The sequence below is a fragment of the Molossus molossus genome, unplaced genomic scaffold (assembly GCF_014108415.1).
Source record: "Molossus molossus isolate mMolMol1 unplaced genomic scaffold, mMolMol1.p scaffold_m16_p_1, whole genome shotgun sequence".
NCBI classification, from domain to species: Eukaryota; Metazoa; Chordata; class Mammalia; order Chiroptera; family Molossidae; genus Molossus; species Molossus molossus.
This window is the reverse complement of record NW_023425344.1, coordinates 89,772,263-89,794,685: the sequence shown is the minus strand read 5'-3', so window position 1 is coordinate 89,794,685 and position 22,423 is coordinate 89,772,263. Positions and strand designations below refer to the sequence as shown.

The 22,423-nt window shown below is 48.0% G+C and overlaps 1 protein-coding gene across 2 annotated transcripts in view; it reads left to right on the top strand.

Annotated features, from left to right (window-relative positions):
* Nucleotides 1–1,906: 1,906 nt before the first annotated feature.
* Nucleotides 1,907–22,423, top strand: part of DIP2C (disco interacting protein 2 homolog C) — a 214,807-nt gene continuing 194,290 nt past the window's right edge. Inside the window, exons 1-4 of one of the 2 annotated variants that reach the window (XM_036260201.1) lie at nt 1,907–2,073; nt 9,358–9,429; nt 11,022–11,189; nt 21,436–21,546. In XM_036260201.1, the coding sequence (XP_036116094.1) occupies nt 2,061–2,073; nt 9,358–9,429; nt 11,022–11,189; nt 21,436–21,546 (364 nt within the window). In that variant the 5' untranslated portion in view covers nt 1,907–2,060. The remainder of the gene's footprint in view (nt 2,074–9,357; nt 9,430–11,021; nt 11,190–21,435; nt 21,547–22,423) is intronic. The other variant, XM_036260212.1, reaches the window with a different exon arrangement.

Here is a 22,423-nt window from a genome sequence, read left to right as displayed (position 1 = left end):
GGGGACAAACTGCAACCGAGGTACGTGCCCTTCGCAGGAACCAAACTCAGGTCTCTCTGGTCCATGGGCCGATGCTCAAACCACTGAGCCAAACTGGCCAGGGTGAGCAAGCCATTTTTAGTTTATTCAGAAGGCATCCAGAAAGTTTAGGAGGATCTGCTTAGAAGAAAAATTAATTCAGACTAAATTTTTCAGAATCGGTGCCTTCCCTGAAAACAGCCGTTGAGAATAATAAAAAATAAAAGCAGGACACCATTCCCAATACAGTCAGCAATTCTTAATGAAATAGAGTAAGGATGGCAAGAAATACCAGTTTGCAAATAATTCATACCATAGAGGAAAACTTAATAAGCAGTTACAGAGTTTTAAAAATTGTGGTAGTTATTAGCCGAATGGATTCAACAAGTAACTCATAGTGACCTTCACTCAGCTGCACAGTAGACATTTTCCGGGTTTTGGTCACGGGTGAGGAGGAGCCCGAGGCGTGCTGATGGAAGAGTCAGCGTGGTAGACACGGGGTGAGTGCTGTAAGTCTTGAGCTGCTTTCTTCCCTGGGGAATTTTATAGTTGCGACAGTATGGGCAGACATTGAATTTTGGGTGAATAAAACGTAAGTCAAACAGTCATGGATGGACACAAAGTACATTCCTAACAAGCCCACTGGAGAAAGTCACCTGGGTCTGGCCTGTGTGGCTCAGCGGTTGAGCGTCGACCCAGGCACCAAGAGGTCACCGGTTCGATTCCTGGTCAGGACACATGCCCAGGATGTGGGCCTGATCCCCAGTGGGGAGCGTGCAGGAGGCGGCCAGTTGGTGTTCTCTCTCATCAGTGTTTCTATCTCTCTCTCTCCCCCTCTCACTTCCTCTCTCTCTAAAATCAATAAAGAAAAAGAAATTAAGAAAGAAAAAAAAAGCAAGCCACCTGGGGGCCCATGGAAGCAGGAGTTTTTACAGTTTACATGTGACAGAGGCCAAGCCTGGCCTGCAGGTCCATGTAGCCGTTTGTAGAAGAAAAAACTGACAAACTGGACTTCATAAAAACAAAAAACTTTTGCTTTGTGAAAGAACCTGTAAAAGCATGAAAAAAGACAAGCTGCGCACGGGGAGCATTTGCAACTCACATATCCAAGAAAGGACTGCTCAACAGTCACCAAAACCCAGTTAGGCAATAGGCAAAGGACATGTGCAGACCTTTCACCATGAGAATGCCAAGGGAGAAGGAGCATGTGAAAATAGGTTCAACTTTGTTAGACGTCAGAGAAAAGCAAATCAAAACCATTTTGAGATCGCACTACTTACCCATCGGACTGGCTAAAGTGAAAAATAGCAGTAACACCAAGTGCTGGTGGGGATGCAGAGAAACTGTCCGTCCTTGGGAACTTCGCCAGGAACATCTCTTCCTGTGTAGCCCTGGGGTTCTCAGGCCCAGGCGGTCGATTGGTCATGGACTCTCTCTAAGCTGACCTCGCTGACCTTCGCTCACTGGAGCTCTGTCCCAGCAGACGCTTGAGTCCTTTGACTCACTGGTGCTAGAATGGGCACAGCCAAACAAAGGGCTGTAGCTGCTGAGGGCCCTCAATTCCCCGACTTAATGACTGAAAACGCTCAATGTCAAACTCTCAGTGAATGAGAGTGCGCTTCCCACGCAGGAAGCTAGTATGTTTGTACTTCATATATTTGTGGGAAATCAGGGCTTTCTTGGCGTTGGGGCCTTGCAGGTCAGCACCTCCCTGAGGCGGATGTGTGTCTGTAGCCACGGCGAGCTCTGCTCACAGAGACATGCTTTTCTCATGTTTAGATCTTTGCACTGGAGGGAACTGTCCTGTTTCCTCTGCTGCCCACTTCCTCTGATGTCATAGCGGCTGAGCCTTTGGTAAACTCAGCCAGCTTCTCGTTTCTCCCTCTGGTTCCGCCGCGGCCCTGCTAGGAGAGAAGTGGCTCCGTGGGACCCGCTTCATACCTGTCACTAGTGCTTCGCCCCGACACCCCACTCTCTCTGCACTGTGGAGACCACCCTGTCTGCTTGCTGCTCCATGAGATCGTCCAGACCCCAGGAGTGACATGGATATATTCTGTATGCAGCTTGTCCTTCCTCTTCTACAAAATGGCCTTGATCTTCCCGCAGTGTGATATGTAGACGTTCCTGTTGTGGGATGGCGGGGAAGACACAGTGCTGGTACCAACAGTTCCGGGCCTGTGGGCAGGTGTCTTAGTCTTGCTGGGATTGTCATGTGCTGTGAGAATGAGGAGGGGGATGGTGATGGATCTCTAAAGTGTAAGTGACGTATTTATGTGTAAGGTGCCCAGTAAGATCCCGGCTCACTGTGGATCACCAGTGCTCCTTCCCTGTCTTACATTCGTGCTTGTGTCCCCCCCATAAAAGTCCAAAGTCTGCTGGTCTCTCCCTGTCCATCTTTCCAGAGAAGCTTGTAGGGAGGAGGGCGAGAGGCTCACAGGATGTGAGGTTCAGTTGAGAAAGTGCTGCGCCTGCGGAGGCCTGGTCCCAGCTCTGCTTCTGGATTTCTAGCTGAAAGAAGGAGAGATGCTGTTCATCGCCCCCTCTACCTTCCCATCGAGGGTCGGATGCGCATCGAGTAAAACCCACGTGCTGGCACAGGGGGTCTGCTCCTTGGACAGGCTCCATCGCAGAAGTAGCTTTGTTTCGTATTTATGTAGACTTCTCAGGAACCATCCTCCTAAGATGGTTTTTAGCACATGATTATAGCCATTTTGCCTGAAACTGACCTATTTAAATGTTCTAGACTGGTGAGCTAGGCTGACCGCTGGTGGGGGTCTCTGTGTGGCCGTGGGGGAGCCCAGGCAGCAGGAGAGCTTACAGACCCCTCTGTGCGTACGCAGCACACGCACCGGCGTCTCAGGCCCCAGGACGCCTGTGCTGGGAGTGGCTTCCCCTAAACATCAGCAGCCGGTTTTCAAGTCAGCTGTGGGCAGACGGAGGTTGGCTCTTTCTGTCCTGTGGTTTAGAATAGAATGGACTCCAGAAAAACTATTTTCTTTTAATGCCTTATACAGTTGGAGTTCTTGATATACCAAGGTGAAAAGCTACAGGGGACATTAAAAAAAAAAAAATATATATATATATATATATGAGATAAAGCCTTAAGTGATCGTATCCAGGAACTTACTGGCTAGAATTACAATTTTAACATGATGGCGCATTTAAAATATATTTTTTTCTTTCTAGTGATGCCAGGAACTAAATGTTTTAAGGGACTTTTTGGTCCTTCATGCACACATAAAAATCCCAGTCATGTGACCATATCGTTCTTGAGAATGTTTCCCCTTCAAACTAGGTATTCGAGTAAGCCTTGGTGATTTTACAATGCTAGTGCGAGGTTTTATGTTTATCCTGATTACCTTACTTAAAATATTTTTATGGAACATATATTTCTAAATTTTACATCTTAAAATAAAATAAAATGTGGCATGAACTCGTGAGGGATGACTACAGACAGAGCGAGGGGGAAGCTTAGGCTCTGTGAGGCGACGTGAACCTGGGCCAGGCGGGCCGGCTCCGGGAAGACTTGCGGCCCTGCTGGTGAGGTAGCTGTCCATCCCAAAAGCGCTGATCAGTCTTGACAGGCTCCAGGCAGGAGGTCACGCCCTCCTCTTAGTGAGAGATCAGAGGGCTGCGTGGAGAGAGGACGGTGGTTGGGACTGGAGAGCGAGGGCTGGCGCAGCTGTTTGGATCCTGCAGGGACAGCTGTTGGCATCTGGCATCAGTGACAGGATGAAAGAGAAGCAGACGGATGGCTTTCCTCAGGATTTGTGACACTTCTGTAACCCGTCTTTGGTCTCCCTTCTCTGAAGGGGCATGGCCATTGTCCCCTCCGGCTTCTAACTGCACATCACTGACTACACACAAGTGAGGTGCTTCTATGGGCCTTGCCGCCCACCCTGGGGCCAGAGCCACACCTGTGTGCCCCTCAGTGTGGATTGCACACTTGGACATGTAGGTGATGCTGGAAAGTGCTTATGGGGTTGTTACACCTGTTTCATGCTTCCTGAGACGTTTCACTTTGCGTACGTGATTTTTTTCAATTATAGTAGAAGATTATAGGTGTGTTATTAATATCTTGCCATTCAGAAATGTGAGACTCCCAAGAACTCAGCTGCCTTTGTGGGGTCGCCAGGCTTGTGCTCCAGGGAGGAGAGGTCCCTGGTCTGCCTGCTCCCACTCCCCTGGACAGGTGGGTACGTGCCCATCTGGACAGAACCATGTCTCTCTGCACAAGAGAAGCTCCTGCAGAGCTGTTGATGTGCCTCCAGCAGAGGGCGAGAGGGAGCACGCCTCCAAGGGCGTCCCTAAGCCTTATAAAGCCATGCGCTTAGGAGAGAAATGCCATGAAGGTTCCTGACGGCCATAGAATTCCAAACATGGAAATGGTTGCTTTGTTATATGAAACATTTGTTCCAGCATCAAATAATAAAATAAACTCCTGACACCAGAATGGAAACCATCACCGTTAAGCCCGTCTGTTTACCCTGAACTGATCCTGGCCTGGCCGGGCTCATACGTTCCTGGTGGGGCGCCCCTCACTGCCTGGAGGCGCAGGGCCCTGGGGGCTCCTGCCCTGGCCAGACGTGTGGCTCTGCACCAGCCCCGCCGGGCTGAATCGGCCAGAGTGAGGCCGGGACGGGCAACGGGGAGCTGCAGCGTCAACTTCTCCCTGTACTCATTGGCCGGCTTCCCTTCCCTTTGCTCTGACGCAGACTGTACTCTGAACTCTGGACTACGACATAAGTAAGAAAAAGAATCCTGTTTGGGGAGGGAAATAAGAATGATCTTTTCTGTCTCAGAGTATGATTTAACCATCTGTCTACTGATGGTTTCGCTTTACTGCATTTTCATTTAAAATGTATGCCTCGTCGGTTACTCTCCTTTGTAACAGAACACATGGCAACTCTCTCTGCAGCTGGAATGTCACGTCTTGGGGAACGTCTTTGAGGGCAACATAAGTTGCCCTTTCCAAAAAGTGGAAAGTGCTTCAGAAGATCACTTTACAATGGAAAAACATCCTCGGGTGAGGATTAACCAAACAACAAAAAAATCATTTAATTTTCTCCTCACAAAGATTACCAACAATTTTTCCATTTACTTGTCTGTTCTAAGTTCTTATTTCTAAAATGAAAAGGGAGTTAAATAAATGGGTGTCTTGAGGATTCAAGCATGGAAAATATGCTCTCTGGAATTTTATACGGAAAATAATCGAGTGTGGATCCTGTGCTCCATGCCTCCTAACGTTGGCAGCTACTTTTCAAGAAGCAACATTCTGTCGACGTGGCAGGGGGCATGAGCTGGACACCTTGTTGATGGTGACCTCTCAGCTCCAGGGTGAGAGAATACTAATTAACCTGCGTAAGTCGCGGGCTGTTCCTCGTAGGACGGTCGGTGTCAGGTGCTGTGGAGCAGTGGGCCCGCTCCGGCAGCCTCTCTGCCCTGCGTTTCCAAAGTTTTACCCTGAAGTCCATGCGTGTTACAGGTCCGAGGTGAGGAGAGGCAGGTGCAGCCGGTTGACCTTTCAGCCTGAACTGACACAGAGTGAAGGAGGAACCATGGTGGTACCAAGGCACTGGTCGTAGGTCAACCTGGGACAGAAACCAGGAGGCATCCTGGGCGGATGGAATTGTGTGTGAAGCCATCCGGCATCTGTCTGTCTGTCTGTGTTTATTTATCTGTCCATTTTCTGTTATCTATCCACATCTATCTCATCTACTTGTCTATGTCAATACGTTGACACAGTTGCCTGTCTGCATGTCGCCTATCAATCATCTGTTATTTACCTATTAACTAACCATAGCTGTTATCCATCTTTATTGTATTAGCACAGAAACCTCATTGGTTCCTTCAGAACAATGAGCAGAGCATAAGCGCCCTCACTAGAAAATTTACTTCTAGAATTTGCAGTGAACTTGTCAGAGAAGCTGTTGGATCTCTGAGTACCAGATGCTAAAGTGATTCCAGAGTTAAAAAAAAAAAAAAAATACCTGGACCTTTTCCCTGTAAAAGACAATGTGTACCAAGGGCATGTTTTGCCCCGATGCTCAGGCACCTGAGTGAACCTGGCTCCTTGTCACAGATGCTGGATCCTTGGGGGTAGCACAAATCAGCTGTGGTATTATACACTTTAATAATGGAATTGCTATCCATTTCCCTCTTCCCTTTTCCTGGTGGTCACTAAGCAGTGAAAAGGTCATCTTGTGTCTGCTGTGATTGTGAACGCAGCTCTGTCCAGTCATTCTGAAGTCACTCTGTGACGCTTGTGTCTGCTGCTGGCTTGTGTGACTAAACCCATCAACACACAGTTCCAGTTTGTGAAACAGCAGGGTTCCGGGCTCGGTCTGGAGGACACTGACCTGTGAAGGCGTCACAACCTGGTTTTGAGGATGAGCCATGCGTTTGTTACCAAAAAAAAATCAACCATGGACCTGCACAGTCCGCAGTTGATTAGGTTAATGAGAGCCAGGTAGACTGGGGGGTTCCCTGCTCTGGTAACCACCAAGGCCTCATGGGGGGAGCCCCGTGACTTGTGCAGAATTCCGTGCAGCAGGAACCCGGATGCTGGGGTGTTGCTGAGCTGAGCCGCATGTGAGAGGGTGACAGCAGGCAGGGGTGCAAGGTTGTCCCTGAGAGCAGGATGTCCTGGGCGGCTGAGCTGGGCAGGGCATCCAGAGAGTGCTGGTCACATCGGAATTGGCCGGAGTGCAGAGTCCATGTTGGTTTCAATGGGGAGAGCCTTGGACGCGAACCAGCTTTGTTTTCCTTTCCGGTCCGGGGCTCTGAGAGAGAAACATCAGTACCGTTTGTGCCTGCATTACTTACCTGTTAAATCGGTGCTGTGAGGATTGAAAGAGATTATTTAGGACTTGTGGGACAGGGCCACACTGACATCTTCCCCTTGAAGAGGGGTCCCGGTTTCTTGGGGAAAGTGCTTATTTTTCTATGCGCCTACTGTTTTAACAATCGGAGTTTTCCACAATAAGACAGAGTTCAAAGTGAGTTTCCCGTGAAGTTGGCTTACCCTGAAAATTAAGGGTAGGAACCCCCCTCATACTTGCCTATTTATCTGCGAGATTTTAAAACTCGAGCTGAGTTTTGGCTATAGAACGAACTGAAATGGGGCTGGTTTGCCAGGGCTCAGACTTGATGGTGGAATCGTGCACAGATGCTGGGAGATGACAAGTCCTAAATGGCCAGTCGCTGGGGAGGGGCAGGCACCCTGTTAAACTGCAGGTGTCTACCTCGTGCGCAGGGAGCCTCTCGGGAGGCCAGTCTGTGCCGGTTGGTGGCGACCCCACAGATACACTCCTGAGCACTGTTCCTTTTCCCAGTCCCTGCTTTTGTTTCGTCCAGGTGCCCCTCACTTGCAGGAAGCGGACTGATTTTGAATTTGTAAAATGCCAAGCATGAGCCAGAATGGATGGAGTGGGAGTACAATTAGCATGGAAACTAACTGCCTGATAGTTGTGTTATTTCCAAAGACTGGTCAGGGGAGAGCCCGAGGCGAAGGACTGTGGCTGCTGGGGAGATGGAGGCAGCTGCCTTCCCAGGGTCCCGGGGGCGGAGAGGACGGACCTGTGACTGGGAGGTCCTTCCTGCTTCGCTGTCAAGAGCAGAAAGTACCTCCCTGTGCAGGTTATTTTATCCTGTTTTCTCAAAGCCAGATGTTTTTCTCTTTCTTGTAATGCTACACGACGAGCAGTTGGCTAGAGCAGCGATTTTCAACCTTTTCATCTTGTGGCACACATGAACTGATAACTAAAATTCTGCAGCACACCAACACATATGTTTTTTACTGATCTGACAAAAAAATAGGTATAATTTTGATTCATTCACATTGGATGGCTATTGTTGTGTTGGCTGTTGTCATTTTTTTATTTGACAGCCTAAGAGAGGTCAGTGTCTCTGACTAAATAGTCAGGTAATGCACGTTTTAAAAAGTCTTGCCACACGCCATTTGAAAATTAAATTGGTGGCTAGAGAGAAGTCAGAAGGGGGCGGGGTAAGATGTGAGAGCCCTTCTCAGCCAGCGGCTCCCTGTGCTCATTGTCCCTCGTCCTGATCGACCAGAAAACTGTCGTAGAGTGCACATACATGTGGGTATTTAGGGTGCTGGTATTTTGGACATTTTTAAAAAACAGATTCGATGGGGTCTTTTTAAAAGGACGAAACAGCGCCAGCTCCAAGTGGTGAATGGACGCAGGTGCAGAGCATGACAGGCCTGTGATGGTCTGATCAGCCCACTGATGGCAGCTGCCCACGTAGGTGTGGCATCAGACATGCTCATCAGCCAAGAGCAGAATGCGTTTTCCATCTCTCTCTGCTGTGTGTGGCTCCGTGTTTAAAAATTAGTCATGTGTTTTGTGGGGTGGACAGGACTCGGCGGTGAGCTGTGAGTTGCATTGAGACATTAAACAGTGAGGGGGCTTTATGGTCTGACCAAGTTAAGTGAGCAAGTGAGCGTACCTCACTAGAAAAAGCAAATTTACGAATTTGTGTATGACCCATAATAACTTTTCATTTGCTTGTTACATTTTTATTCCAACACAAGTTGTTTGGGTCTTCTGGGAATAATGGCTTGATCCGAATATTAGGAAAAAAATTAGCAGATTCTAAGAAATTCAAGGGGGAAATTAGTATTTTGTGTGCATTAACCTATACTTGGAAAGGCTGTTGTGTGTCGTAAGGGTTATTTTGTCCCATGTGCTCTGCACACAGAAAGAACGTCGGCATGGTGATGACAGCCCCGGTTCTTCTGCATGTGAAACTCTGGCTTTGGCTTTTTAACTCTTGTTTTATTGATAAGCACCTTGCTCATGGATTTTGGATGTCCATAGGCTCCATGTTCTTTAGCTTTTATTTTTTACTCAATGTTCGATTTGGTCTAAATCACTTTTTTTCAAAAATACCCTAGCAGTTTAAAGTCCTTGGAACTGACACGCCTGATTAGAAAAAAAATCTCATTACTGGAAGAAGGTGCTAATCAGTAATGGTTTTGGGCAGCTGTCACCGTCATGGACCTGCACAGTCCGCAGTTGATTAAGTTAATGAGAGCCGTGCAGACTGGGGGGTCCCTGCTCTGGCAGACGTGAATAAGATCGCAAGAATCTGACTCTGGGCCCCGTCAGAGCCAAAACCTTGGGAGGAAGGCCAGGCAAGCATTTTTGTTTGTTTGAGGGCAGGAGAAAAGGAGAATGACTAAAGCGTTTTCTTTTTAAATTATAATTATTAAGGGAAACAGAAAGTGCATTTGGGGCTATCTGTCTTCTTAGACTCTTTGGAGTGATCAGCTGTACCCGTGGGGACCGTTCTGAATTTTTTTTCCTTCTCTTACAGGTGACATCACCCAAAAAGGATATGAAAAGAAGAGGTCGAAATTAATTGGCGCCTACCTGCCGCAGCCTCCGAGTACGTAAACTTTGATGATACATTATCTAGTGTAAAGAGTTAACGGCAACGTGCAAGAGAGAACTGAGCGCAAACCCTTCTTAGTCTCGGTTCGCGTGAAGACCGCGCTCCTGACGTGGCCTGGCCCTGTCCCAGCCCTGCGTATGGCTGCATGTGTATTCTGTGAATATAGAACACACATATGGTATTCTATAAGTGTGCCTGATATACTTAATAAGTATTTCATCTGTGGAGGGCATTAATACGGTTGATTACTTCAAAATGCTATAATTATAAAAAAAGGTGAGAGAAGTTACGATTTAAACATGACTTTTGGTTTCGGGAGTTAAAAATGATTGCTATTGCTTATAGTTTAAATTAATCCAAGGCATTTGTGAAAGTCGTTGGGGGATCAGGCCAAATCTAGAAATCTAGAATATGGTATAATATCCTGCCTGGGATTAGTAAATGTTAGTTTTGCTTAGAAATATGATTATAACATACATGGATTCTTCCCCAAAGTACAAAGTCTGTGCCCTCCATGTCTAGGTTTGTAGAATCTCTTTGCACTTGAGTCAGGTTCCGTCCATTTCGAGAAACAGAAAACAATGCCAGGCTGGAGTTCTCACACCACAGCTGTAATGGGGCTCCGTTAGATTTGAGGGTGACCTTGAGATGGCTAGGCTTTGGGAATGGCTTAAAGTAAATGCAAGTGATGCTGTACTCAAGGAGAAATGATAGCAATATAAATTTTGAAGGTGCTGCCTGAATGCTACAGTTTCCACTGTTAAAACAGTTTTTAAAGCTGTTTGGATTCGCCTGCTGGAGAAGGGTGAAGCTCACAGGTGCACGCAGCGCAGTGACCTCCAGGCTGTGGCGCCCCCTGCTGTGCTCTGCTGGCATGTGCAGGAGGGGCTCCTGGGGCCCGCATTCCAGGACACTTTATGTGTGTGTGGAGCTTCTGCTGTGTGTGTGGCTTTGTTTTGATTTTGTCTGTTTTCTTCCTTCCCTGATTCTTAAGAGAGTTAACATAAAGATGGACCTGTTGAATAGCCTGCCTTAGCTGATGGGTTGGATTTCCTGTTGTCTGACTTTTACAAGAAAGAAGCCCTATTGTATCTGAGTAAAAATGAACAGGGTTTCGGCTGACTGATGCCTGCATGTGAAAGGCGTTAGGAGCATGTGTGGGCCGATGAGGAGCCAGCGGTCTCCCCCTCCCCTTTCTCTGGTCCTCTAACAGTACTGCATGGTGACGGTGAGTCCGCCGTCCTGATGGTGCACCCCTTTCAGCAAGCAGCCCCTCCACACCTTGGGGGAAGGCTGGCTGGTGGGCTGCAGGCGCTCGACATTGCTGGGTTCTTCTCTCTGTGCCTTACCAAACAAGAGTGAAACAGAAGCAGTTCCCAGGAGGTGGTTCTCCATCCCGGGGGCCAGGAGTGTGGCTGACTGTGTGGGCTGGGCACTCAGGGTGGCACCGTGTTGCGGGGTCCCTTCGGTGTTCTTCGTGCTGTTCTGCATGGGGTCGGCAGCTCTGCTCAGCGCTGTAACAAATTAAAAAAACAAAACAAAAAACTAAAGTTTGAATTAATTAGTTTTTTTCCGGCTTGTTACAGCAGCGAACGGAGCTGCCGTGGCCCGGTGTAGACTGCAGCACGGTGAAGGCGCCCCGAGGAGAACGCCGCACTCCGGCCCCGTCGCGGTGTGCGACATCAGAGAAGCCTCCGGCAGGGAGCGGGTGGCCAGCACCGCGGGAAACCGGCCTCTGTTTTACTTTCGTTTCGGTGAGCGCACTTTTCTGAGAGAGAGAGACCCCCTGTCACCCAGCGCCATTGCAAACAGAAGAGCGGGCTTAGCGTCGGGGGGCCTAGGGGCCCTGCCTGAGCTCCCCGTCTCCAGATGAGGTCACGCAAGTTTTCGGGGCCACAGCAGAGTTGTTACAGACCCCGGGACCATGACTGTTCCCTGACTCAGGGCCAGCGCCGAGGGTTTTCTGTTAGAATAGAATATGCTGTCTTAACCACCCTGTCTTTACGGTTGGGGCACCACTTACAAAACACTTGAAAAAGAAGAATGCATGACAAATCATAAAATTCTTCTTAAAATTATTGGTCTTCTGCTGACCTTTGTCTCATAGCCAAACACCTCAGTAAAGGAAGAATGAGCAGGTCCTGGCCTCTGAGACCTGCTGAGGGAGGGGAGCTGCAGCCGTCCACCCTGCTCCCCAGAGGGCGGGGTCACGGGCTTTGACAGAATGAAGCCCACAGCCCACCGAACGCATTCCTAGAGGTGAGGCTCCTCAGAGGTCAGAATTACATTAGTAGATACTATTTTGAATACAAGAAGCCCAAAAAGGTGAGTTCAGTGCAACCTTTAGTAGAACCAGAAAAGGTACATTTGTAGGTTTGGGGTTTGTCTTCAGGATTTTACCTCTGAATAAAAGACGTTGTTTGAAAATCATGTACAAATAATAAAGAGAAAATTGAATGTTACAATTAGCCCCGAGGCCTGGTTACCCCACTGCAGCTTCTGTTGGTCCCTCAGAGCTGCTTGCTGAGAGAGAGAGTGACGGTCCTCGCGGGAAGAAGGGACCATCAGTGGGCGGGTGGTGGAGTCGGCGTTAGCTGTGAGGTCCTTTTCACAGTTACGGGAGCCTCACGCACCTGATTGAAAAGTGGGGAGAGCCTGCTCGGGGTCGCTGCTCCGTGGACCTCGGGGCCCACCGTTCCCATTGGGAGGGGGACGACGTGGTTCGGGGTGTCAGGAGGGGGGACTGGGAGCCCAGCAAGTTTACAGCTTTTACTGCAATGTTTATTTCTGAGAAGCTGTCCCGGGTGAGGAAATACTCACACGTACGAAACTTCGTCTCTGGGAAGCAGTGAGGAGAGCAGGTAGATCTACATCAGAGTGTTTTCTAGCTCCGTTTCAGAAATAATTATTTTGTTTTAGGGTCTTTGTGTAAACGTCTTGATTTCTTTTTTCAGTCACCCTTATCCTGCCATATACCTTCCTTAGAAGGGGTTTACGTTTTAAATTTTTTTTTTAACATAATTTTTATTTATTAGAGAAAATTCTAAGACTTCTTCAGAAAGTATTCTAAAGATAGTTCCATGTGCTTGTCTGGGACGCACAATTCTGCATTAGAACAGTTTGCACAGGCATTCAGCAAAAACCGCTGCCTCGGGTTGGAGCCACCAAGCCCGTCCCGGGGCAGGTGCTCAGGGAGCGGGCTGTTTCCATTTCTGCGCAGAAGCGAGTGGCTCACAGAACGTCTGTGTGACTCGGCTTCCCCTGAAAGATGCACATGATTGGGGAGCACGACGTTGAGTGCTTACTTACATCTGTGTGGGAACAGTTGTGCTGGAATCTGGAAAGAAAAATGAAAAGGGACATATTTAATGAAGGAAAGGGTCAGGAAGAATATATTGAAAACCATTTTCAAAGAGATAATGTTATTTAGAACCATTTGGTATGGGTCCTCTTATAGTTTTTGGTTATGTAGTGTCTCTTTCAAAATCATCTTTTATTCTCTAAACCTGATACAACTTGTGAAAAGAGAAATTATAGTTGTCTTCACTGACTTCAGGACAGAGAACCCTGGTGTCATAAAGTAGTAAAATTCTAGGGTCACCAGAAACAGTGAAACGTTCCTTGCCCAAACATAGTCCCCCTTTCTCCTAACACACATATTAGTTAGATCCGGCTTTCTCCACGATTGTCCATCAAATGCTTCTCAGTGGTGAGTGGTTTATGGAGATTTAGTCTTCTCCAGGCCCAGCCTGAGTTTTCTTCCACAGCCAGACAACTCTGTGCTCAGTCACAAGGATTTGCCAGGATGAGTCGTTGTGACAGTCTTGGTGATCTGTGAAGGTCACCAGAGGGCGAGTCTGTCTCTGTCCTTCCTGTGTCCTGGGAATCGGCTGTGGGATCCATGGAAAAATCCTCAGAGAAGGGAAGGCCTGGCCAGGTGATTTCGTCTGCCTCTGTTTCTGCTGGAGATGGCAGATGGCCCTGCATGGGGTGGAGATCGGCTGTGTCCGAGGGCCTTGCCCGCGGCGGCCTGGTCTCTTCTCAGCTCCTCGAACCTTCCGCTCCTCTGATGTCCACGTGGGCCATCTGCCCTCACCTGCACCTGCATATCCAACCCTCAGTTCAAGTGTTGCTTCTACTCGGATTCCTTTGTGGCCCCTCCAGTTAGGACAGACCCTCCAATCCGATTTCACGACATCCCACTTCGGACATTCCTACAGTACTGTAATGGATGGTTGTGCTTGACTATTTGGTGATTCCACCCCACCCTAACCTGCAGTAGTGGTCATTTAGCAGGGCTCTGTTGAAGGAGGAACTGTGTGGATGAACTTGGAAGTATGTCTGCATCTGACAGACTGGCCACTGCAGCCCCGGCTCCCTGCACAACTGCAGGTTGTGGGAGTGGTGCCTGAGGTATCCCCCACCAGGTGCCCCCAGGTGAGCAGTGAGGCCACCTGAGGGACCCAAGGAGCATGAAGCCCAGTGTTAGCCTGGTGATGCCCAAACACGTCAGCAAACGGACCTGGACTGCCTCTTCCCGAGATGACAGTTTTATCATGATTTCTCCTTCAGATGCATTTAAATGGCAAATTGTATGTCAGGTGCTGATCACTGTTTCCATATCTGAAAGGTTAAAGGATAACTTGATGTTGAACCTCCGCACAGTCAATCAGCTGAATTTCATTTTACTGCTAATTTCGGAGTTCAGCTGGAGGAATCCGGTGTTCAGTGCTGTTCCTGAGGATCCCAGCCTTCGTAATCCTGTTCCTGCAAGGGCCCCGAGGAAGCCGCCTCCGACCCAAGCAAGTGTCTTCAGCTGGGCCGTGAGGAAGAAGTTACGTACCTGTTCTCGGCACACTCAGCGTTTGTGGACTTTGCTCTTTGGTCTCCCACGACATGAAGCACTGTCTCAGCCCGTGTTTAAGGGCATAAACCTGAAACACATGCCGTCGTGCTCTGGGTTCTTCAGGAGTGAAGCTGGCCTTCCCGAGCATGGTCAGTCTGCCTGACTCTTCTCGTTAAATCAGCAGCACTGAGCTGCTCTGGTGCTGGGCGCTCAGTTCGGTGCATGCTTTCATTCTGCCTCAAGAGCCACAATCTCCCTGGGCACGGGCGCCATGTCTGCTCATCCTGACCTGGGCGCCGGGCCTGTGTTCTGTCCCCGGAGCGGGATGGTTTGGTTCAGGAGTCACACTGTGCCATTTGTTCATGGTGGTTGGTGTGGGACACCGGTTCAGTCCCAGAACAGGAGAAATGCAGGTAATTTATATTGGTGGTGCCTGTCTGCGGCTTAACATTGACTCTTCCCAGATCGAATTCCTACTGGAAACCAGCTTTCATCCGCTAACGGTAAATTACCTGTATCCCAGGTGCGCAGTGGTCGTGATCTTGACGCACAATTTGTTGCACTGAGTGGGCTAAGAAATATGCTTGTTTTATCACAGGCAGCTGTGGTTTGATCATGTGAATGTCCTGCTATTTTTAGTGACATTGAACCAGTCAGGGTCCTGCCCCAGATGTCAGAAGTTAAAGAGAGCACATCTAGGCTTCTTCGTGTGAGGCCTTGGGAGTTAAGGTGGAGCGTCCACTGGATGGTGAGAAGGGCGCCTGCGTCGGAACCGGCTCGTATCTATAAGATGTAAGAAAAATGCAGAAACTTGATGCCTCGATCCTGACCATAGGCACTCACTGCCTCCACACTCACCCTCCCGGTCAGGGGAGACCGAGTGCTCGGACACGGAACCAGGCGCAGACGTACCCACGACGGGTGGATGGCGCTTGTCAAACTTGCTCCAGCTCCCGGTCTTCTCCACGTTTCTGAGTCATGAGCTGATAATCAGATTAAAGTGTTTTCATAGGAAAGTGGTTGGCCAGTTCGTACTGGTTAATGGCAGAGGTTTGTGTTAGTGAAGAATGAGATAGAAACAACGGTGGCGGTCATGAAGAATTAGGCTGGTGTGCTTGGGGACAGGTTACTTGTAGTGAAAGTTCTGTCTCTTTCGTGGTGTCCTCTGAGCCAACAAAGCAAATGTAGTGATTGCTCATCTGCACGCCCAGCAGCTGAAGTGTTTACTTCTGGCAGAGTCCCCGATTTCACCTGTTCTAGGACGTGCTGCTGTGGACGTTCAGTCAGGTACTGGAAGAGAGTGGGCGGCTCAGAAATTGTTTTTGTGCAGAGTTGAAATAGGGAAGAGTCTTTGGCAGCTTGACCAAGTCCTGAAGCCCAGGACGCCTGGGAGGCTCCCCAGACACCGTGCCCAGGGGAGAGCGACCAGGAGATGCTAGGGTTTCCTCGAGGGCCCTGTGAGCAGATCACTCCCACGTGCTTGTCCACCTCTGTGCCAGGACATCCTGACACCCAGCGTTTAGAGGCCGAATGGTGCCTCCAGTTCCATGATTAGTGAGAACAGACCGGAACATGGACCTGGTCCTCTAGGGTCAACTCCCACATGCATTCTCACTTAACCATGACTTCTTTTAAAAATGTGCTGAGAAACCTAGATTTTCAGTGTATTCTCTTACTATAGCAGTCTGGAAGTCCAAACTCTTCCCAGAACATTCCACATCCTGAGTAACCACAAGTCTGCACGGCAGGTCTCCTGGCCTGAGCTCCGCACTGTGTCACCGCAACAGTGACTGTCCCCTTACCCTCAGGACAGTGTGATTTCCGGTGTCTAGTTTATCATGATTCACAAAGGGACTGTATTTGTTCATTCATCTGAAACGGATGGATTGTTTAGGGACAAAACCACGGTGTTAGGAATTTCCTTTGGAAATCCTCTCTTGATCATGTGTTGGAAGTAACTGATTGAAGTGCTAATAGAAATGGCCAATTTCTCTGCTTTCTCTCCCTTTGGGCTTGAAAGAGCATGTGGAGGAGAGAGCGCGACAGGACAGGGTAAAACTCAGGAATGGTGAGTGTTCCTGTTGGTCGGAACCTGGAGGGCTGAGTGGAAGAGGTGGCTGAGTGGGTGGGTGGCAGGTGTGATGCTGGGGGAGACTGTAGTTTAGGTGAAGGCGTCTGGGCTTTGTTTTCTGGTCGATAGGATGCTGGGAAATGAACTGGGCAGAGCCCTGCTCAGGTTGAAGCAGGGACAGACTGGAGGGATGCGTGGGAGCCCCGGGGACGGAGATGAAGCAGCAGGTCGCATCTGACCGTGAGGGCTCCAGGTGGCCCAGCGCTAGGCCCGATGGCTTTCCTAACCTTCAGGATGGGGCGGGGTGAAGAAGAGAGGACTCACGGCATGTGGAAGTTTGAGAGGGAGGAATGCCACCTGCAGACGTTGGCCGTCCTGGGAAGGTGGGAGCTCAGCGAAGGCCTGGGGGTGTCTTTCTCTTCCTGAGCTTTCCTTCTGTCTCCTCTCTCCTCTTTGTAACTTAGGGTGTCTTCCTCGGGTTTGGAACATTTTTTATAGTCCCATTGCAATTCTAGAGGAAAAACAAAACACTCACGGACATTGTCATATTCGAGCTGAAGCCTTCCAGCCTCTGCACGAGTCTCGAAAGTGTCACTTACTGGTTCAGATGTGTTTCTTGAGCCCATCCTGCGGGCAGGGGCAGCGCTCGGCCCATGTGGGGGTGGGTAGGTAACAAGACAGAGGTCACCTCATCTTGCCCGTCTCCCCAGTAAGGATCTGATGGGCACAACTTGTGTCAGACAACAGCTGTCAGCTGAGTTCATTCCTGGGCAACAGTGAAAGGGTACCTGTTTCCATCTTCCCTTGTAAGATTGCTGTTGAATGAATAATTTTGTAATAAAGTCACAAAAATACTTCTTTGTGGTGTCGAGGCACCAGCTGGATGTTGTTCGTGTAACCAGTAATTCTTGTACTGGGAGTACGGCGCTGCCACACGGCCTCGAGGACCTCGTCACCGGAGTGACGGCGGGCACCTGGGAGCTCCGGGAGGAGACCCCCCCCCCCCCCCCCCCCGGCAAAGGGAAAGGGCAGCTGCAGGCAAATATGTAAATGCTGCTAGGGAGTGGCTACCTGAGTCCAGACCCCAGTTCTGGACCTGTGTTTCCTCATCAATAAATGGCAGAAGTAACAGCACCTATCTCATATGGTTATGTTAATAAATGAAACAAACTCACAAATGTGTAGGGCTTAGAACAGTGCAATTAAGTGTTAGCAATTCTTATCGGTTCCATGTAAAGATGGTAAACTGAGGCCCAGGGCCACAGATGCTGACAACAGCCAGCTGGGGCCCCATCTCCAGATCATGATGCCGCTGGCCAGTTCCTCTCGGTCCACGGGGGATCTGAAGCTAGGCCAGGGCCTGGCACTTGGTGCTCATTAAATGTGGGAGAAAGAGTCCAGTCTTAATTCTTATCACGTTGTTATTTGAGGGAACTAGTTTTTGCACCCCCCCCCCCCCCGCCTGCTATGATTTTGGACAGTTACCCCACCTCCCTCGGGACACCTCACCTTCCCAGGGACCTCTCTCGGCCTGCCTCTGTTGTAGACACTCTGGTCGGCCTGCAGTTTACCTGAGAGGTAGTTCTCAATCATGGTATGAAAGTGAGACCCCAGCTATGCTGGATGCTGAGCTATAATGGTGTTTCACTAATTCTTTGTGTATTAGTGTCACCAAGAAGGCACCCATCTCAGCAGTGGCCTTTGGTCAAATCCTAATGACAGATAATGAGAAGGACCCCTCCCTCCACTGCTGCCCCTGGGTCCTCCATGGTAACAGGTTGACTTCTGCTTTGGAGTCGCATATTTGACAATCGGCTTTTTCTTGTTAGAATGTACCTTTCAGCCACTTCAAATTTCATTCACAGTGAAGTCAGATGAAAACTGGTGGCTGAAATATACATACTGATGCTTTAGTTTATTTTAATATCCTGTTGCTGGTTACCTATTAAAGCTAGTATCCTTTTGTCAGACTTATTTATTTATTTTTAAAACTTTTTGTTTTGTAAATTTTGTATTTCGGCCTGTTAAAGTAAATGTTGAGCCCTGGCCAGTGTGTTCAGTGGTTAGAGTGTTGGCCCACACACCGGAGGCTCTCAGGTTCAGTCCCTGGCCCCAGTCAGGACGTGTGGGGAGGCAACCAATCCATGTGTCTCTCGCACATCAATTAGATGTTTCTCTCTCTCTCCTTTCCCCCTTCCCTTCTACGCTTTCTAAAAATCAGTGGGAAAAATATCCTCAGGTGAAGATAAACAACAACAAAAGAGTAAATGTCGACAGTGTTGTTGCATATTAGCTTTCCGAGGACTGAGGTGTGGGCCCACACACGGGTGAGCACTACCCTGCCGGTTGGCAGTGCTGGTCCAGTGTGTGAGTGTTAGGACGGTGCGTCTCAGAGGAAGTACACGACCACCTAGGGAGCCAGAGGCGGTCCAGGTTGAACGTAGTTCCAGGAAGCACATTTGAATGAACTGGAAAGGCAACAGTACTGAGAATGGAGGTGCGACATTAAGTGTATATACATATCAGTCACTGTGTAACCCCGGCCACTCCATACTGTCCATTTAGCTGTTCTTTCCAGTACTGCACGAAGACGTCAGTAAACAGGTAAAGTGTAAAGCCACGGGACAGGAGAAGGGAAGAAGCAGTGACAGGTTTCTGCAATTTGGAAGGTGCCTTTCTCAGCTGAGGGTTGAGGGGAGGCAGCAGATGAAGACGCTGATGAAACCTCAGGGTGGGGGAGGCACAGCATCCAGAAAGCAGGTGATCCATGTCCTTCCCACTCCCCAGTGAGAGTTGTTCTCTGGAGACAGGGACTAGGAGCCTCCAGATTCAGGGCTGTAAGTGGTACTGACCCCAGAGTTCACCGAATCAGAGCACGCACACTGGAGGGAGGGAGGAGCTCCAGCCGGGAATGATGGATGCTGCTTCGGTCAAAAGACGGGAGACCAGAGGCCTCATCTTTGGGCAAGTGGAAGAGCCCAGATAAAAGACCTACTGGGAATAGATCTGGTGATGCTGCCGCCAAAAGAAGAAAGCACGGCCTGCAGTTCCTCTGATGGGAATAAAGGAGAAACGGCAAAAGTTGACGGAGAAGGAGAAAACAAACAGATTTTATATAAAGATTATAGCATCAGAATGGTATTTAACTTTCCATCAACAATAATTGATATGAAAAGCAATGAATACAAATAATTTTCAAATATATTTATACAAATAAATTTTTGAAGTCACAAATAATTTTGCTTAGAATTCTGACTTGAAATATGGCAGTTACATAGCAAGTCCAGGCCAACCAGCTGGGATTAGAGCCAGAGGCGATTCCAAGAGGGAGGTCTTCAAAGAAAAGGAAATTGAATTAAAAACTAAAACACTTGTCAGTGTTTACCACAGGGAGAAAAGAATTGGAAAGAGTTTTTCAGTGCTGTTGGGCAATTTTGAAAGATTAGCAATAGGTACATTGAAAATCAAGAGAATGGAATAAAAAGATACATATATTAATTCCAGAATAACAAAAAAGTGTAAAATAGGAAGGTATTCATAGCACACTACTGACTCATAATCCCAGTAACGGGATAGTGATGGCCAGGGTGGTGCAAGGGAGAGTTGTCTAAAATGGACAACTAAGTAGGACTATAAATCCATATTTATAAATATGAATGTAAATAAAAGGTAACTGTTTTTCATCATATGATTTAATAGTATTCTTTGATTTCTGTGTATCTGTTAGATAAAGTTTTTTAAAAGATCATTTAAAAAACATCCTTTGTAGATAACTAGAAGAGGTTTGGTAGCCGCAGACATTCCAGTCATTAAGAATTGTTCAGTAATGATGCTGACATGCCAGATGAAGTTCACCGAACCCGACAGTAGCTACAGCCTAGGTGTCGTTTCCACAATGCTAATAGTTAACTTAGTGTGGGACCCACACACATGCCCTCCAAAGTTGAGGTGCAGCCCTGACCAGGTGGCTTAGTTGGTTGAAGTGCTATCCCATACACCAGAAGGTTGCAGGTTCAATTCTTACAGTAGGCAACCAATAGATATTTGTCTCTCACATCGATGTTTTCTCTCTCTCTCTTCCCCTGCCTCTCTTTCTAAAATCAATAAAAAATTTTTTTAAAAAACCACATCCTCAGTGAAGATAAAAAAATTTTTTGAGGCACAGAAATCACCATAAGCGGAAAATTAAATCCCAGGGACAAATGACTCTCCTGGAGCCATCACGGACAACCAGGGACTGAACACCGTTTTGTTAAAATTGCTGTCTGTGGTTTACTGTCAAGTATTTTTGGCCCGTTTCTGAAGAAGTAGCAGTGTTGAATGCTCCGTGCTCAGAATTTCCTCGTTTCGGACTGTAATGATTCATCTTTCCCATAGTGCTTGCTTTGATCTAGGCTGTGCTTTTACTGCTCCGGTTCTGAAGTATAATAGGTATTGTGATCGCCAGATATAGGTCAGCATTTGACCAGTGCCCACTGAATCATTCTTATCTGACCGTAGTGTTTTGGGTACTTCATCAGAACCATAGTGAAACACAATTTGTTCAATCATGTCGCTTCAAATGGAGTAAGATTCCAGAGAGTTAGAAGTTTTGAATGAACAAGAGTGGAGCTTATTCTCAATCCTAGTTACCTGAATTATATTGTTAACATGTCCTATAAGATGTAAAGTTATCTTTAATGACAAATGTACTTTGTAATTTTTTCCCAGTATTTTTTCCCACTTTTTGTATGTAAGATCATTACTGGATTCTGTGCTTTGGGCTCCATTTTCTTTTTTTCATCCAAACCCTGAAGATGTCAGACGTTGCATGTGGCTCAGTTGGCATCCCTTCCCATGACGAGTTAGACACTGTGATGTGCAGGGCCGTGCGCCGGTTCTGAAGGCTGTAGTGTTGGGTGTGAGTCTTGCCCCGCCCTGGACACTTCCCACTTTCCTGGTCATCGTCAGTGAGGTCCCTGTGCCCACTCCCAGGTGCGCTCTAGCTCGGCCGTGGGAACGCAGCGAGTCAGGGCTGTATCCTACCAATTAACGCCCGTACCAAGTAAAGCCTCACCTTACTTTGCTATTTTCCTTAACCCAGGGGTGGATCAAGCTTTGCCGCCAGAGCGCCGGGCTCCGGTTACTCCTTCCTCTTCCTCTCGCTATCACCGCCGAAGGTCCTCAGGGTCGCGAGATGAGCGCTATCGGTCGGGTAAGACACCAATGCAGCATGAGGTCACCAGTCCCCTGCTCTGTAATGTCGGTGGTAGAATGACTACATCCTACCTCATACACAGACGTTGTCCAGGGTATACATTAACATTCAGTAAACAGCAATTATTTTCACATTTTTACAGATAGTGTTGTTCACGATTTAGAGTTTGATCATTTTAAAAATAGTAACTGCTCATGAACCAAATTTTATTTTTTTAGGTGTCACTGTTCAACAGTTTGGTTTTAATTTTTATAATGTTCATTGCTAGTATAATTTTTCTTCTCCTTTAACTTCAGTGATTTCTGTTTTTCAAGTACTGTTTTAAAAACAAACAAACCAAAATCCTTAAAATTGTATATGTCCTCTTTTATTGCCTTTGTGTTTTATGATGCTGTCTACGAGAGCACTGTCTGGGTAATTCCATTTTACTGTAATCATCACCTGGGTTTGGCTGGCTTGACGTTAGTTCATTAATTTAGCTCAGACAATGTGTACTGTGATTAGTATTTTAATTACCTTTTGAGACATTTGCCTCCCCCCCCCCCCCCATCTAGATTAAAGTTGCTTTTACCTGCTTCCCTAACTCTAATTTTTAAAAGGAAAAGACTGGAAAGTGTTGCTGGGACACCGGCTCGGGGCACAGGGCGTTGCTGCTTCTGACGTCCTAGTTGCACATTTGTATATCACTTCATGTTGGATGAAGGCCTCACAGACGTCGTCTCACTCAGTTTTCATTTTGTTTTTTTAATCCTCACTCAAGGACATTTGGGCATTTATTTTCAGGTAGAGCATGAGGGAGAGAGGGGGGAAGAGAGAGAGAGAGAAACATCGATGTGAGAGAGACACATCGAGTGGCTGCCACCCACACGACCCC